Below are 17,614 nucleotides of genomic sequence, written 5' to 3'. Positions count from 1 at the left end.
AATGGTGCATGGCTGCAAAACAGGAGGAGGGCATTTTTCAGCTGCTTTCTAGGACTGAAAAGTTGAGGGGGCCCAAGGAAGCAGCAACTGGCCAGGACTAAAATGACCCATGCTCCCACCACCCTCATCTCATCCTCATTCCATGCTGCCTTCTTTTTCTCTCCCTGCCCCTGCTCTTCTCTCTCCCGGGAAGAAGGGGAATTAACCTTAAAAAAAAAAGTGTTGCCGCTGAGCAGAGAAAGGAGTAGCTGGAAGGATGTTGCTATGGAGTTAAAACGATGAGAAAATTGCTCTTCCCATATTCCTACCCCGCCTATTTTCTTGCCACCAGTTTCTTTTGTATTTGGCTCTAGTGCCAAAAGAGACAATTCTCTTTTGTTTGTGAAGTCCCTCTCCTTTTTTCCCCGCCCAACTGGAGAAAGATGAGCTGCTGCCGCCCCTCTCAGCCCCAGTGCAGTGGCTGCATCGCCCCCAGAAGCGGCACATCTCCCATCACAGGCTGGATGCATGACCCGACCTCAGAAGGCGAGTGGCCACTGGGTGACCCAGTTCAGGGGCGTGGCCAGCCAGAGGTCACTACCGGTTTGGCGACCCAGCCCAAGTTTTCACTACCGGTTTGTGCGAGCTGGTGTGAACCGGCTGAATACCACCTCTGCTGGATCTTGTTCTTGAAACTCTGACAAAGTTATAATTCTTTGAATTCGTCCGTGGCCTTTAGAGTCACCTTCACCTTGACAGATGATTTGGATAGGCCTAGTATAGTGGGGCAGTCTGAACAAGTCTATTTTTGATATTGCTACTTGCAATAAAACAGCTTCCAAACCACATAGAATTATACAGGTTGTACAATAAACAATTCAGAAGAAGACACCGACAAATCATTCTGTGTTGTTGCCAAGAAAAGAATACAAGCAGCAGCAACAACAGAATGGATGTATTCATGAGTCCCAGAATCCCAGAGCCAAGCTTAACTTGTGAGAAGAATTAGTTTTATTTGAACGTATGCCATCTTTAGGATTTGGTGCTGGATTGTTTAGCTATATTTCATTGTCTTGAGTAAATCATGGCTTCGTAACATAAAAGTCAGTTTAAAGTCAGTTGTTTAGTTATAAAACTTTTAATTGGGGAACTAATATTTGTTCTTTATATTCTAGTTGCCCTTTAAATAAGTGCAATGCTTTCTTAGAATATTATGTCAAGCTATCAAAAACAAAGGTCACATCTTTTACATTTGAATTCCCAAAATGGACATATTATTTTCATTGCAACCTTGGATATGACTTCTATGGATTGGTTCCACTTAAATTATATAATTTTATTCAGAAGTGCTGGAATTAAGTAAAGTCTGTCTGCTTTGTTGTAAGTTTTTGCAAAATTTTGTTTTTAGAGACACGAAAAGTTATTTTTGTTTCAATGACTTTTTACTGATGTCCTAACTATTTTTGTTTAGATGTCAAAATATACTGTCCTATGTAAGAAAATATTTACCAAAATCAATAACGGAATATGTCCTTGAAAATGTAAAAAGTAATAGCACATATTCGGCAAGTTATGAATTGGATTGTAATAAAACATGTTTGTAAAACATGCTTTGTACATAGAAGCTAATTTATACTTTCTGTTTTTTCTCTTTTTAGATATTCCTAGAACAGATGTACTAATTCATTTTATTGGAATTATACTCTACATTATCTTCATTAAGGATGAATGTTGAAAAAAATCAGAATTATGAATGTGATGAAAACATAGAAAATGAGTTACTACAAGAGAGCGCTAAAACTATTTTAGCAGAAAAAACTCCCAATGAATCTCTTTCTAACTCAAAAATGCTTTTGATGAAGGAACAGAAAAATCCATTGAAAAACCCAGAAGAAAATGGCTTAGCTAAACGACCATTATCCCAAACAACCGATCAGGAACTTAATGAAACAACTATAATTGAAAATGAACCTGTTTCAAAAAGATTAAAGCTGGTTGGTACAAAACCTGCAAAAGAGAATGAAATAAACCCTTCTGATTCTACATCATATGAATATTCTGTCGATGGGACAAATAAATCAGTAGGAAAAGTGGCTATATACACATCTCCAAGTAGATGTTCATTTTCATCAAATTCTTCATGCATTCAGCATGAATTTGTACCTGAAGATAATACTGTACAGATAACACTTATGGAAAGTAAACGTTCTCAAGAGAATGAAACATTACTTCCAGAAAGCAAATCATCTAACTTAGATGATACAACTGACATTAATAATACAATGAGTAGTATTAAGAATGTTTCAAAATGCAATACCTGTAAGGAGATTTTTTCCTCTGCTCTTGATTTAGAGAACCATATTCAGGAACATCACCTTAAGCAATCAAAAGAAAAAGGGACTTTGCATTGTACTTCTCAATCAGAGCATACTTCATCTTTGCAAGCGCACGTCAAGAAGATCTCTGGCCAACTTACCTATTTTTGTGATCTCTGTGGTTTTCAGACTTTTAAGGAAGCTCTCTTACAAGCTCATTTTCTTGGCAAGACACACCTCAGACGACAAAATCTGGCTGCCCGTGGTGGATTTGTAAAGATGCTAACAAAAAAATCCTATTGTAAAAAACAACGGTTTCCAATCAAAGAAAAGAATGTCAGAATGAAATTGGCATCTAATCAACAAAAAATAAGAGATGAGCTTTTGGATCATTTAACAATTTCAAGTAATAAGACAGAAAACCTGAAAGAAAACTGTCAAGATTTAGCTGAGATTATACCATCCACTGAAACAACAGAATGTATTACTAAGGAAGAGGCCTTATTGTGGAAAGTGGATGGAAATTGTGAATTTCTATCTGAAAAACCAGATATTTCAGTGTCTTCAGAATGCAATCCATGTTTATTGAAATCTGCTAAAAGAAGTCAAGTCACAGTTAGCAACTTAAAGGCCACAGGCGTATTAGGTATTTTCCACAAAAAAAGAAGAATCCTATCACGAGGAATGACTTTCAGGCAAAGTACTTCTTTCAGACTAAATCAGCAGATTAAAAGAAGATACAATCTTTTAGGTATTGGTAAAAAAAGCAAGCTTGATTTTAGAGCGAAGCATAGCATTCAGGAAGGGTTGCATCAGAGTGATTTATCACAGGTCAAAGTTTTACAAAGTGAAGGCAATGGCAAGGATTTCTACACAGATACCCCCAAAACACCAGCATTACATCAAGATGAAAAAAATATACTGGAGCACAAGACTACATCAGAAACGGAACTTGATGAGCAGAGGACTCTAGATCCTGGTAACCATGGTGGATCTACCTTGTCAAATAAAGAAAGCCTGAAATTGGATGCTGGTAAAACTCAAGGTGAATTTAGAGTCCATTGTCAAATATATGGATATTCCTCTGACAGCAACGACCTGGAATGTCGTCAAAAGAATAATCATATAGACAATTGCAAGATAAATTGCCCTAAATGTTCATTTCTTGCCCCAAATGACACAAGCCTTGGGAAACACATGTCCGATGAGCATAGCATGACTTTCTCTTGTTCTGCTTGCTGCAAATATTTTCTAACCGAAGAAGAAGTAGCAGCTCATAATGCAACTGAGCATCATAGTGATTTATTGACTCAAGGAAAAACCATTCAGTCGCTTAAGAGTGATCTGGCTGTGCATTCAGCACCTTACCCTTCAGGTGAACTTCCCAAGGTTGTAGAATTGAAAGCACAACAGGAAGACCTCAAGCCCTCAGTTTTACAACCTGGTACTGAGTTCAAGGAGTCTGCTCTGAGCAGAAGTCAATTTCAGTGTAAAAAATGTTTTTATAAAACAAGGTCGTCTTCTGTGCTTACGAGGCACATAAAACTTCGCCATGCTCAGGAATACCATTTCCTTTGCAAAGCATGTAACCTTTATTCGTTAAGCAAAGAAGGAATGGAAAAACACATCAAGCGAAGTAAACATCTTGAAAACGCCAAAAAAAATAACATTGGCTTACGATTTGAGGAATGTATTGAAAAGATATGTGTAGGTGGAACAGATGGTAAAAAAGGCACTGAAGGCTCTATTTGTGGAAGTTTAAAGACCATATTAGAAAATGAGAGCATACATGCACCCTTCCCTTCTCTGCAGAAGGCATCGATAAATAAAGAGTTGTACCCATCAAATGAAATGATTAAAGATAGTGAGTTGATTCTTGGCAGTCTGCAAAAGAAAGGTAGACCCAAAGGGACGATTTCCCGGACATGTCCTCATTGTGGCCTATTGGCGTCTAGTGTAACAAACTTGACCGTTCACATTCGCCGCAAGCATAGCCACCAGTACAGCTATTTATGCAAAGTATGCAATTACTATACTGTAACTAAAGGTGATATGGAACGTCATTGTGCTACAAAGAAGCATAAAAGTCGCTTGGAAGCCAGTGGAGAGAAAAATGTTGAGTTTATTGTTTGCCCAGAAAATGATCATATTGAAGCCAACGTGAAGAAAACAGACAATCCTGGAAGCCTTTCAAAAGAATTCATAGTTTCTAATGATCAGTCTTCAGAGATGGACCAATCTATTTTGGAAAACAAGCCAGATGAACAGGACAGTACCAACCAATTAAATGTCAAAAATATGATTCACCTTCCCAAAATAGATAGAGGTAGAAACTTTTCTGAAACACAACGTAAAATTGCAGAATCGAGTAACATTACCCAAGATAAAAATGTGCAGGTTCAAACGAGACTAGCAACTGCAAATGATAACAAGTGTGCTCATTGTAACTTCATTGCACATTCTTTTTCTTCCTTGGAAGTACATATAAAACGCAAGCACACTAAAGAATTTGAATACTACTGCATGGCCTGTGACTATTACGCTGTTACTCGCCGAGAGATGATTAGACATGCAGCAACAGAAAAGCATAAAATTAAAAGACAGTTGTATATAGGTGCTTCTTCTGGAGAGGAGGCAGACGTAGCAAATATTGCCAAAGAAACTACTATTGTTTGTGAAGAGGAGCCACAAAATGCAGAAGATCTCCAGATTTCATTAGATGAAACAAAGTCCAATAGTAATATTGAAGAGGAAAGCCCGGACAATCAGGTCATGCATAAAGTGAACAAGTCATCTACCTATCTGGCATTAGAAGATAGTGTTGCTTCAAAGGTTTCTAAAGATTACATTCTTGAGGCTGTAGATGCTGAATGTGAAGATGGAACTGATCAAGGCAGAGAAAATACAAGTGGCGAAGAAAATGATCAGAATGGAGGTCTTAAACTCAATGAGATGGTTGAACTTAGGGTAACAATTGATTGTGTTCCGCATCAAAATCAAGAAATAGCAAAATCAAACATTCATTTGACAGCACAACCTGGAGATGAAAACATGGCTTTTGATGAAAGTTCTCCAAGTTCAGACTTAATGAAAAACGAGAACGAACTGCAGGATGATTCTGAAAAAAGATATGGAAGTTCAGAAGTAGCTACTGAAGAAGTAAAAGCAGATGAAACCCATTTATCATTAGTTTCAGACACTGGTAGTGCACTGGAACAGGAAAGCATCAGTGAAAGTACTGAAAGTTTAAAAAACACCCAAATTTTACAGCAACAAATGAACACTAAGCGATGTCCTACAGTGGAAGAAGAGGATACCTTGATAGATGCCCAGCAGGAAACAGGAGTATCTTTGAATAATATTTGGGGTTCAGATAGTTCAGTAGCTGAAGTCATGGACAAAAATGATACAGCTGTGGATGCTTTAAACAGTGTTGATGGCAAAATAGTAGATGGAACAGGGATGCAAAACTGTGGTCAATTTGATTCTTCAATAGTGAAAATAAACCATGAAGATGGTTCTGAACAAATTGATCACCCAGTTGATGGCCAGAACCCGAATAAGCAAAAAGGTTGGGATAGAGCTGTAAAAGTGGATTGCCCACGGAATGATGGAAAAAAGAAGAAGGTAGAAGGCCATCCTGTGAGAGAATCTCCACGAATTTGTTGTGATGACTGTGGTTTTTTAGCAGATGGTTTAAGTGGACTAAATGTTCACATAGCCATGAAGCATCCATCAAAGGAGAAGCATTTCCATTGCTTGCTATGTGGGAAATCGTTCTACACCGAGAGCAGCCTTCATCAGCATCTGGCTAGTGCTGGCCATATGAGAAATGAACAAGCAAGTGTTGAAGAGTTGCCGGAAGGGGGTGCCACCTTTAAATGTGTGAAATGCACAGAACCTTTTGATTCTGAACAAAATTTATTCCTTCACATAAAAGAACAACATGAAGAACTGCTCCGGGAAGTCAATAAGTATATTGTTGAAGATACTGAACAAATTGTCCGAGAGCGAGAAGAAAATAAAGGCAATATTTGCAAATATTGTGGGAAGATATGCAGAAGTAGCAATTCAATGGCTTTCCTAGCTCATATCCGTACTCATACAGGTACGTATTGACAAATTGTGCAGTTAGCGTTTTGTGGCTGAAATTGAATTAAGATTTTTCCCTCCCTCCCCTTTTCCCTCTTCCTCTTTTGAAATTTGTAAATCAGTCCTTCTAATACTCTATTCTGACAATATATGATTTCCACGTTCATTGATTAAAAATTGAGATGTTAGCTTTGAGGAATAGTTTTTAGAAGCCAAAGAACAGAAAGATTAATTTTCTTAGAAGTTTTCAATAGCATCTCTTTTGTTAATATACATTTTAAAGATTATATTCCAGATAAACCTATAATTCATTAATTTCATCGTAATTCATTAAGTGAATAATTTGTGGTTTCATAGGTTATTTTCCTTTGAAACAATGGATCTCTTCTGTTTGTACAATGTGGAATTGCTTGGCAACTTTTTCATGCATGTATGCATGTATATATGTGGCATTGATCTGAAGTTTCATTTCCCTTTTTCCGGCTTTTTTCACTCCATTTCTACCAAAGATTAGGTGCCAAGGTTTCTTATAGCATATTTTAAAAGAGGAGCAAGCTCCAGGCAAGAGCTATTGATGAAATGAGACATTCAACTAAGTCCCTGTACAAATAGAAGATACACAAATACAGTTGCATAATTAAATCTACCCAAACAGACAGATTAAATGTTCTCCATAGTGAGGGGAGGAGTATCCAGGATGGGTTGACTTTGTCCTCTCATTGATTGGGCTGAGTCAGATAAGCTCTTTGGGCCACGCCCTGGTCACCAGGTACCACCCAGTTATTGACTCAGCCCCTTAACGGGCGGCTGTGATCATCCCAAGCTCCTGGAAAATTGTAAAGAAAGGATTGAACTCACTGTTAACTGGATTGCATTCGCTGCCTCCCTGCCTGAGTGAGTAACTGGCTCTTGGCTGATTCCCTGGCCGGGAAGGGAGACAGAGAGCATGAGCAGCAAGCCCTTCAGGGCAACGCGCAGCCCAAGTCATAAAGAGAGACCTAGGGCACTAATCGAGACTGCGGGAGAGGAGACGCTCCCCTGGAAGTCCCAGGAAGGCAGTCACATCGGAGAGGCTCAACTGGTGCTGGAGCGTTCTGCCGCTCCCCCAGGGGGTCAAGCGACGAACCGCTGCGTTTTTAAATACAGCGGAGCGCCCGCGCCTGTCTGCGAGTACCGGAGAGAGATAGCGGCCCACAGGAGCTCGCAAAGCTCGGAAGAGAGTGGAGGAAGCGAGAGAGAGAGCTCTCCAGCGGCAGTGGAAGCTGTGCGGCAGCCCCAAAGGCACAAGCCACTTCCATGTGTTCCCAGAGAGAGGAACTTTTTGAATTTGGAGCTTGTGGCCATTTTGGAACCATGTGATCCAAGATGACAGCACCCAGCAGCACAGAGGATACCGGCAAGACTCAAGACTCCAACCCAGCAGCCAGCAGCCCCACCGGAGGAGCAGAGGAGCAGCTAAACAGGTCAGAGACTGCTACAGAGGTTGCTAAGGGAAGAGGAGGAGCCAGGGCAAAGGCAAAGAGAAAGCATGTCTCCTCAAAGGGGGCCAAAGAGGCAGGCTGCAGCTCCAAGCCCCCAAAGCCTGGCTCCAAATACGAAAGGCGGAGGCACTGAGTCTTGGAGCGCATTTGCTACAAGACTAGCAGCAAGAGGGTACCCCTGGCCAGGAATCTGGGGAAGGATTTCCAGGGATTCTTTCTCCTGGCAGGACTGCAGAGGGGGACCCCCACCCTCCACAGGTGAGGATTCCCTTTGATACTTCGGGCATCTGGGGGGCTGCACAAGGATGGCAATCACCCCCACGCCCCACAGCAGCGGACCTCGCCACAGCCGTTTCCGTCCACACCTGCTGGCACAGGGGCGGAAATACCACCACATCTAGGATTCCCAACTTCCAGGATATGATGATGTGGGCCTTCCAGTAGTGCATGGCAGCAACCTTTCAGCAGCCACAGATGCAGGCCCAGGCAGCCCCTGTGCCTAGGGTCTCGGAAGGGCTAGAGACTCAGGAGGAACATTTTCCAGAATCACCTGCCTCTTCCCAGGGGTACAGCGATTCGGATTCCAAAGAGGGTGAAATTAGAGAGGATAGATTCTCTGAGGACAAAGGCATGCTCCTCCCAAACCTACCTTCTCTGGATTGTTCCAGCTCTCTTTGTACAAATCCCTTCTGTTCAAGGCCAAGACATCTGCCAAGCTTGGCAACAGGCCAACAGAAGCCCCGGTACAAGCCCAGGGGTTTTCAGCAGAAAACATTTTTGAGGAGCAGGCCATCGAGGCACACACGGTGCCCACAGCCAAGTCTTTCCTAGACATGATCAAGCGGCAATGAGCTTCTCCCATGGCAGGCCCCATGCCCACTTCCACGGACAAGATCTTCTTCAACGTGGACAGGGACATAGCCACCATCGATGAGCCTGTCACAGCCCTGCATATGCCTACTAACATGCCAGAGGAACCAGAGGATGCCCTGAAGGCAGAAGACAAAAAAGCTGACCTCACTTTACAGAGGACGCATCAAGCAGCGGCCTGGACAGTGAGAGCAGCCACCACCACCTCCTCCTTCAACCGGTCTTCTCTGCTGTGGCTGCAAGACCTGCAGCAGCGAATTCCCATTTCAGATGGCAGGGCCCACCAAGACATCAACAAGCTGGGGGCCGCCACCCAATTCTCCTCAGGTTTGTCTCCAGGGCGATCACCTCATCTGTGGCATCTCGCAGGCTGATTAGGCTGAAGCAGTGGCAAGCGGAAGTACGCCACACATGGTGCCTGGCATCGGCCCCCTTCATGGGAGAATCCTTCTTTGGAGCAGCCATCGACCCATTCCTGGTAGAGAACAAGGACAAGCGGAAGGTGCTCCCCACCGTTCACAAGAAGTCCAACTTCAGGGCGGCACCATACCCTAGACGCCCTAACTCCCGGGGGCAGGATTTCAGGTCCTCCTTCCGGGGTCAAGATTCCTTCAGGGGGTTGGAGTTTGGGTACTTGGGCCTCAGGCAGTACTAGGGAGGTTTTTCATCCAGGCAGAGATACCCAGATAGACAGCAGAGGGGCAGGCAGCAAAAGAGGCCCTTTCGAGGGGGGCGGGCGGGCACTCCTCCCCCAAGAACTAGACCTAGACCTAGCTCACCTCCCATTGGGGGCACTTGCCGTACTTAGCTGACCGCTGGGACTTAACCTCCTCCGACAAGTGGGTCCAGAACACCATTTGGTATGGTCTCTCACTTGAGTTCCTCTCCAACCCCCTGAGTTCCTTTTGGAGCTGCCCTGTCTCAAGCAACCCGACCCAGAGGTTGCTGATGCAGGAGGCCATCCAACACCTGTTGGACATCAGGGCCATCCAGGCAGTGCCTCTAGAGCAGCAAGGCCAGGGGTATTACTCTATTCTCTTTGTAATTCCTAAGGCCTCAGGCAGCTGGAGAGCGATTCTTGACTTGAAACGCCTGAACCGTTTCATCCGCTATTGGAGATTTAAGATGCATTCACTGCATTCCATCCTGGAAGGAATTAGGCAGGGAGATTTTCTCACCTCCATAGACCTCACAGAGGCCTACCTGCATATACCTATAGCCCCGGAACACCGTAAACATCTCAGGTTCTGCTACCTAGGGCACCACTTCCAGTATCGAGCCCTGCCTTTCGGGTTGTCGTCTGCCCCTTGAGTTTTCATGAAGGTAATGGCGGCATTGGCAGCTCACCTGAGGCAGGTTCCTGTTCGAATTCAATGTTATTTAGATGACCTGTTGTTGCAGTTGTCCTCCAAGGGTGCGCTATGGGATCTAGACACTACTATGGCAATCCTGAGAGACCACAGGTTTTTGGTAAACCTGGCCAAAAGCCACCTTCACCCCTCCACTAGTCTGGTCCACCTACGAGCCCTGATAGATACAGAGGCAGGCACGGTTTCTCTGTCATCAGAAAGACAGCTCTCTCTTAAGCAGCTAGCCACTCAGGTAGCCAGGGGGCGTAGGGTATCCCTAGCCACACTGTCCAAGCTGCTTGGCACCATAGTGTCTGCCATTGGCATTGTCCCTTGGGCTTGGTTCCACACCAGAGACCTCCAATGATTCCTTTTGCCCTCCAGCGAAGGCACATGAGCTGCTCCCAGACTAAGGTTCTTCTGCCCACAGAAGTATCCCGCTCACTGACTTGGTGGACATCCCCGGCAATCTCCAAGGGCAAGCTCTTCAGAACGACAGACAGGATGACGGTAACGGACACAAGCCTGTTCGGATGGGGCACCCATCTGCGGGCTCAGATGGTGCAAGGACAATGGAACCAGGCGGAATTGACTCACAACATAAAGTGGTTGGAGCTCAGGGCGGTCCGCCGGGCCTTCCTTTAATTTTGTCACCTTGTCAGAGGCAGCCACATCTTAGTCCTCACAGACAACATCACCACCAAGGCTCATATAGACAGACAGGGGGGGGGGGAACTAGATCGAAGGCCCTCATGAAGGAGGCCAAACGACTGGGGCAGTGGGGCGAAAGGAACCTTCTGTCATTGACTGCGGAACATATAGCAGGGGTGGACAACATCAGAGCCGACTGGCTCAGCCGGACCAAGGTGGACAATTTAGAGTGGATGCTGCAGCTGGCGATATTCGAGAAATGGCAAGGCACTTTGGATGCCCGGAGGTCGACCTATTCGCCACCCATCTCAATGCCCAGCTCCTGAGGTTTTATTCCAGGTATCAGACACGGGGGGGCGGATGGGGTGGACACTCTCTGATGTCCATGGCCTCAGGGGCTCCTCTATGCCTATCCACCATTACCCCTGATTGCCCCAGAAAATCCTGTGGGAGAGGGTGGAGGTGGTGGTGATTGCCCAACACTTGCCCAGGAGGCCTTAGTTTGCCGATCTCTAATCTCTCTCGGTGGGCAGGCCCTGGAGGATCCCCCAGGAGAAGATCTCCCTCAGCCAGGGATCGCTGAAGCACTCAGACCCTCAGTGGCTTCAGTTGAACGCTTGGCACTTGAGCGGAGCATCCTGAGGGAAGGCCACTTCTCCCCCAGGGTGATACAGACTATTCAGGCGGCTCGCACACCTTCCACGGAGTGCATTTACGGTGCTACATGGCATGCCTTTTCAACATGGTGCAGCTCCAGGGGCCACGAGCCGGTTCGAGCCACAATCCTGCAGGTTCTGGACTTTCTTCAGGTGGGCCTGGACAGAGGGTTAGCTCCCAACACGATTAGGAGACAGATCTCGGTCATCTCATCGGTACTTCTGTGGGGTAGGTCACAGACCTTGACTCACCACCCCATGGTTAGGCGATTCCTCAAGGGGGCATCCAATCTTAAGCCACCTACGGTACACAGGTACCCCTCCTGGGACTTGCATAAGGTGTTGGATGCTCTGACAGGCCCTCCTTTTGAATCCTTGCTAACTGTGTCTCTTAAGTTTTTGACTCTTAAAGTGGCCTTTCTGGTGGCCATCACCTCAGCCAGGCAGATATCCGAACTACAGGCTCTGTCGGCCAGGGAGGATCTCTGCGTGTTCCACTAGGACAGGGTGGTACTAAGGTTGGATCCCTGCTTCATCTCTAAGGTGTGCTCCTGCTTCCATCGCTCGCAGGAATTGATATTGCCCAATTTCTGCCCGGACCCCTCTCACCCGTTAGAGAGGAAGTGGCCCACCCTAGACATAAGGAGGGCTCTGAGGATTTACTTCAAAAGAACCTGGCCAAACAAGAAGTCTGAAGCCCTGTTTGTCTCTTTCCAGCCAGGATCCCTGGGGAACAAGGTGACATCCACCACCATAGGCAGGTAGTTAAAAACCTGTATTGTTACCGCCTACCAGGCACTGGGTCTGCAAACACCGAGCTGTATTACAGCGCATTCCACACGAAGCGCGGCCACCTCAAGGGCCTGGGCCACCAAGACCTCATTGACTGAGATCTGTAGGGCAGCTATGCGGTCTTCCCCCTCACCGTTTGTGAGGAACTACAAACTGAACTCCTTTGCCTCTGCAGAGGCTTCATTCGGGCATAGGGTGTTGTAGGCTGTGCACAGGGCGGAGGTGACACCTCACCAGGCATAAAGTTTGTGTGAGCTCTTAACATGGGTAACCCTCCCTAGGGACGTATAAGCTTTGGTACGCCCCATCCTGGATACTCCTCCCCTCACTATGGAGAAAGGGCATTGGTACTTACCTGATATGCCTCTTCTCATAGTGGGGGAGGAGTACCCAGCCCCTCCCTGATATGGTTATGTAACATGAGCGTTATGGTTGATGGTTCAGCTGTTCTGTTGAAGAAATAAAGGTTGAAACTAAGATAAAATCTGGAGTGGATGACACAGCGAGTCAGATAAGGTTCTTCGCTGATAACTGGGTGGTACCTGGTGACCAGGGCGTGGCCCAAAGATCTTGTCTGACTCAGCTCAATCAATGAGAGGACAAGGTCAACCCATCCTGGATACTCCTCCCCCACTATGAGAAGAGGCGTATCGGGTAAGTACCAACGCCCTTTTCCTTTATCTATGAACACATATAACAACAAATTTTAGCTTTGCTGATGCTTCTGTTGATACCATATTGGTATGGCTCTAGCTAGTCTTCCACTAATTGAGTTTGTATAAATCCCAATCTGAGATTATTTATTGGACCCATAAAGATATTAAGCTAAATGAGAGGACTGGAGTTTAAAGAAAGCACAAATAAAATGAAACCAAGATGGGTAACTGAGTTCTGAAGGTATTGATCACCAAGAAATTTGGGGATGATTCATTTCTGGAGCCACCATTTCTGGCAATGATCAACTCTATGGACTCACACCAAGAGAGCTAGTTCAATGTAAAAGCTACCAGTTTGAAACTGGGAGGGCATGAATTCTAGTCCCACCTTAGGTGCAAAGCCAACTAGATGACTTGGATCAATCACTCTCTCTCATCCCTAGAAAGTTAGCAGTGGTAAGTCACTTCTGAAAACGTTGCCGAGAAAACTAACAGGATTTCTTCAGGCAGTTGCCCAAACACTGACTCCAAGACTAAGAATTAGAAAAAGGAAAACAAAATCACACCAAGTTGGGAAACATTAGGACAACACACGAGGAAAACACCTCAGCAAGTAGCTTTCTGATCCCTCTCCCCCCCTTATTTTCTTTCTGCTTTTCTTTTTTTCTGTTTTTCCTTCCTTCCTTCCTTCCTTCCTTCCTTCCTTCCTTCCTTCCTTCCTTCCTTCCTTCCTTCCTTCCTTCCTTCCTTCCTTCCTTCCTTCCTTCCTTGCTCTGTGTTTATCTTAAGCTTGGTCTTTCAAAAGTAAATCCATGTCATTGTGTGTTATGATCATGGTCACATGATCCAAATTTAAATGTTTGGCAACGGACTCATATTTATGACGGTTGCAGTGTCCCAGGGCAATGTTATCACCTGTTGTTACTGTCTAGCAAGCACAGTCAAATGGAAAACAGATTCACTTGTCAACTATGGCAAAATATGTCATAAAATGGGGCAAAACTCACTTAACAAATGTCTCAGCAACAGAAATTCTGGGCTCAATTGTGATCGTAAGTCAAGGACTACCTGTATTTGAGTCCCTATGCCAGGGGTGTCCAAACTTGGGAACTTTAAGACTTGTGGACTTCAACTCTCAGAATTCCCCAGCCAGCTATGCAGGCTGGGGAATTCTGGGAGTTGAAGTCCACAAGTCTTAAAAGTTCCCAAGTTTGGACACCCCTGGCCTATGCAGTACTAAAATGCTTGAGAAAAATGGGTGTGCATAGGAGGTATTCTACAAGTTAGGATCTATCTTTGAAAATTTCTCTATATCAGTTCAGGCATCTTTTCTGTTTGTTTATTTATTTTTGCTTCCTAGGGTTCTATTAGAGATATATATTTATCTCTTTTTGAGAATTTTTTTGACCCTAGTTTGTTCCATCTAAGCCTGAATGAGTCCTTTTGAATTCCTTGAACTCAGGTGCAGAGAGATAAGATTACAATACAGCTTTTTATTAATTTTTTAACTGGGTTAAAATAACTCCCCAGCATATTAAGCAGTTGCCAGACTGGTAGAATACTGACCAGAAGATGACCTTAACTTACTACTTTAGGAAGTTTTCCTGCCTCTTGGATACAGAATCAACAAATTATATTTAGTGGTTGAATGATGGGTATTTGGTGTATTATTATTTTATTTGTGAAGTATGCTGATTTTGGGATACAACTGCATATGATTATCATGATATTTGGAGTTGGCCATCATTTTAGAAAGCATTGTTAATGGTAATGCAGTACCTGTGATATTTGGATCAGATCATTTAGACCCTATGCGCTTCCACATTTTCCATTCTCTTTTTATGTTTTCTATTAAGTGGAAAATTTTAAAACAACACTTTTGCCGAAAATGCATAAGCTGCAGTTCTAAATTTATGTAAAAATTCACTGCTGTGTTTCTATAAACCTGCCATACATTCTTTATTTTAAATAGACAGCTTTTCTAAATCACTGGGCTCTGCTTAGACAAGTGGTGTCTCTCTGGTTAAATTTATGAGTGGATTTGAATAATAAATTCACATTTCAATGAACATATTTTCATTAAAACTGTAAGGTTTATTTTACTGTACTTTTAAATAATGGGTTATTATAGAAGCTCTGGTTTAAATTCATGCAGTAGTTGAAACTTTGGTGCAGTTTCTAGGAAGAAAATGGAAAGATAAAAGAGATTTCAGGGTGTTGCAAAAATATTAATATCCTTGGTGCTATCCTGAAATGATTCCTTTTTTCCAAGAAGATGAAATAGTGGTTGGGCAATTTTCTTAAGATTCAGGTGCGGAATATTGTCGTCAGGGATCTTTACTCAAACTAAAGTATTCTTGCAAACTCTTATTTTGGAATTCTGGCTGTTTTAAATGGCTGCTATTGCTAGATTTGTGCATAGGAAACATTTTCAGGAAACAATTTGATTTTGCAACTGTTGGGTTTTTAGGAAGCACCAACTTGTTCACGTGTTTTTATGAGCCCTTAATATGCCCTCTTAAGGCAGATAAAATGGAATAAAACTACAGAGAAGATGCTAATGGAGGTCTCTTTAGAATTCTTTATGCAACTGTCTGGTCAGGACATGTTGCTTATAATTGATGTGTCCATTACTTGAATTCTCTTGTAATTATAGTCAATAAGTCTTGTAAATGTGTTAAAGCTCACTAAAAGCATACAAATTCAAGAACAGAGTAAGGCTAATAATTTAAAATAATCAATGTAGGCATTTCAGCACTTAATTTCCCTTGTGTGTTGATAGCTGATCATTCTTAATCCATTAAGATTTATTTAGTCGTTTACAATGCAAAATAGGTTTGCACTGGTCACTTGTGCCATTTGAAAATGTCCACCAGGTTAAGTGCAGAATGTAGTCCATTAGTCTTCCTTGACTATATGTATTAATTGCATTTAAAATCAAGTTAATGTGGATGTGAAAGTGAGGTAACTATCAATATATGACAAAGCAACCCTACTTACATAAGTTACATCATTGATTATAACATTTAGTAAAAGTTAGCTCAGTTTTTAATGCCTTGTGTATGTCTTATCACCGTGTATTTTTACTGTGCTTTGCAGTAGATGTGAGAATATCACAAAATACATTTTTGGGTAACGGGCAGACAATAAATGAGATCTGCTATTTCACTTTGCAAGTTATTTTTGGACCAAAGGAAGAATTGCAAAGGAGGTTTTAATCTACTCTCACTTGACCCTAAAACAAATGTCTTTTCTGATAATATGCTTTTGCACATTAAATAGTAGTCCTAACATTTTTATTAATAGTTAATGGGAAAAAGTTTTTACTATTCCAATTCCTATCTTTTTGTTTTTGTTTATTTGTTCGTTTATTTATCAAATTTCTGCACCACCCATCTCACCTAAGTGACTCTGGGTGGTTAAAACATAAAATAATATAAAATTTAGAACAAACTCTTACCTTAGAACAGGTAAAAAGAGTGGTTAAAATGAAGATAATAGTAAGCTCTCAGCCACTAATCGTTTATAAGGTTGCATATCATTATTTGACACAGTCTTGACACCCTTCCAGAAGGCTAGAAGAGTGGGCCTGCCTCACCTCTAGGGATAAGATGTTCCAGAGAGGAGGGCAATGGCAGAGTAATTCTCTTCCTTCTTTCCCACCCTTCAAAAGTCTTTAGTTGTAGGGATTGGCAACACACTTTCCTTGCCTGACTGGGTGGCACGAGTCAATGTAATTGGGATGAGATGGTTCCACAGATAATGTGGCCCCATGCCATGAATTTTGACTCAGAAGGAAATTGACAGAATTGTTACATGTTCAACCCTAGAAGCACCCAAGACTGCTTGTATTGTCACATTCTGCACTAATTGCAACTTTTATATAGTCTTTAAGGGCTGCTTTATATACAGCATGTTGCAGTAGTCCATACAGGAGATGACCAGGGCATGAGTGACTGAAAAAGAGGTTCTTGATCCAGGAAAGGGTATAACTGGTGCATAAATTGAGCAGAGACCTTCCTAGTTACGGCTGCTACCTTTTCCTCAAGCAGGAGTCATGAGTCCAGGAGGCTCCCCAAATTATGCACCCCCTTCCAAGAGGAAGGGTGGTGAATCCCCAGATACAGAGGAACCTCTTACCAACAACAACGCCATGTTATCAGGATTCAATTGAAGCCTGTTGTTCCCTATTTAGACCCCCACAGCCTCTAACCACCTTGAAAGGTGCAGCATCACTGACTTCATCCAGGATGGCAATGGATGATCTCACTTAGGGGCTTTATGTAGATGTGGAAAAGGAGCGGAGAGAGTACCAAGCCCTGTGGCATTCCACAAAACAGGGTAATGGATTTTTTGCTCCCTATTAATACCAGTTGGGACTGGTTCCAAAGGAAAAAGGAGAACCAGCACAAAACATTCTTCCCCCCACCATTGCCAGGTCACAATACCAAGATTTTTTTTAATTTGGTGAATACTTTATGTAGTGTTTCTTCCCATCTTCCACATGCTGAATGCAGTTTTATAAAGAAAGAAATCGATTTTGATCACTAAAATTGAGACACCAAAGGAGAATGTTATGCACCAGTATGGATTAAAATATCAGCATTAGATTTTGAAGTCATCTGTAGGAGTATAGTACTAGGTAACAAAGAAGTTCATTACTTATTAGACAAGTGAAAATGAGAAAATGTAGAGAAAAGCAAAATAGCTATTACAGGTGGAAGACTTTTAAACTTCCAATTCAAACAGGCCACGTATGTCTAATTAACAAGC

General features: G+C 43.1%; 1 protein-coding gene across 1 annotated transcript in view; it reads left to right on the top strand.

Annotated features, from left to right (window-relative positions):
• The window catches only part of ZNF407 (zinc finger protein 407), a 380,727-nt gene that overhangs the window by 28,222 nt on the left and 334,891 nt on the right, over window positions 1–17,614 (top strand). The window contains exon 2 of the mRNA XM_081951166.1: window positions 1,638–6,402. Coding sequence (XP_081807292.1) covers window positions 1,704–6,402 — 4,699 coding nt within the window. The 5' untranslated portion in view covers window positions 1,638–1,703. The remainder of the gene's footprint in view (window positions 1–1,637; window positions 6,403–17,614) is intronic.

This window comes from Natrix helvetica (assembly GCF_964273705.1).
Source record: "Natrix helvetica genome assembly, chromosome: 4".
Classification (NCBI taxonomy): domain Eukaryota; kingdom Metazoa; phylum Chordata; class Lepidosauria; order Squamata; family Natricidae; genus Natrix; species Natrix helvetica.
This window is presented reverse-complemented; position numbering and strand designations above follow the sequence as displayed.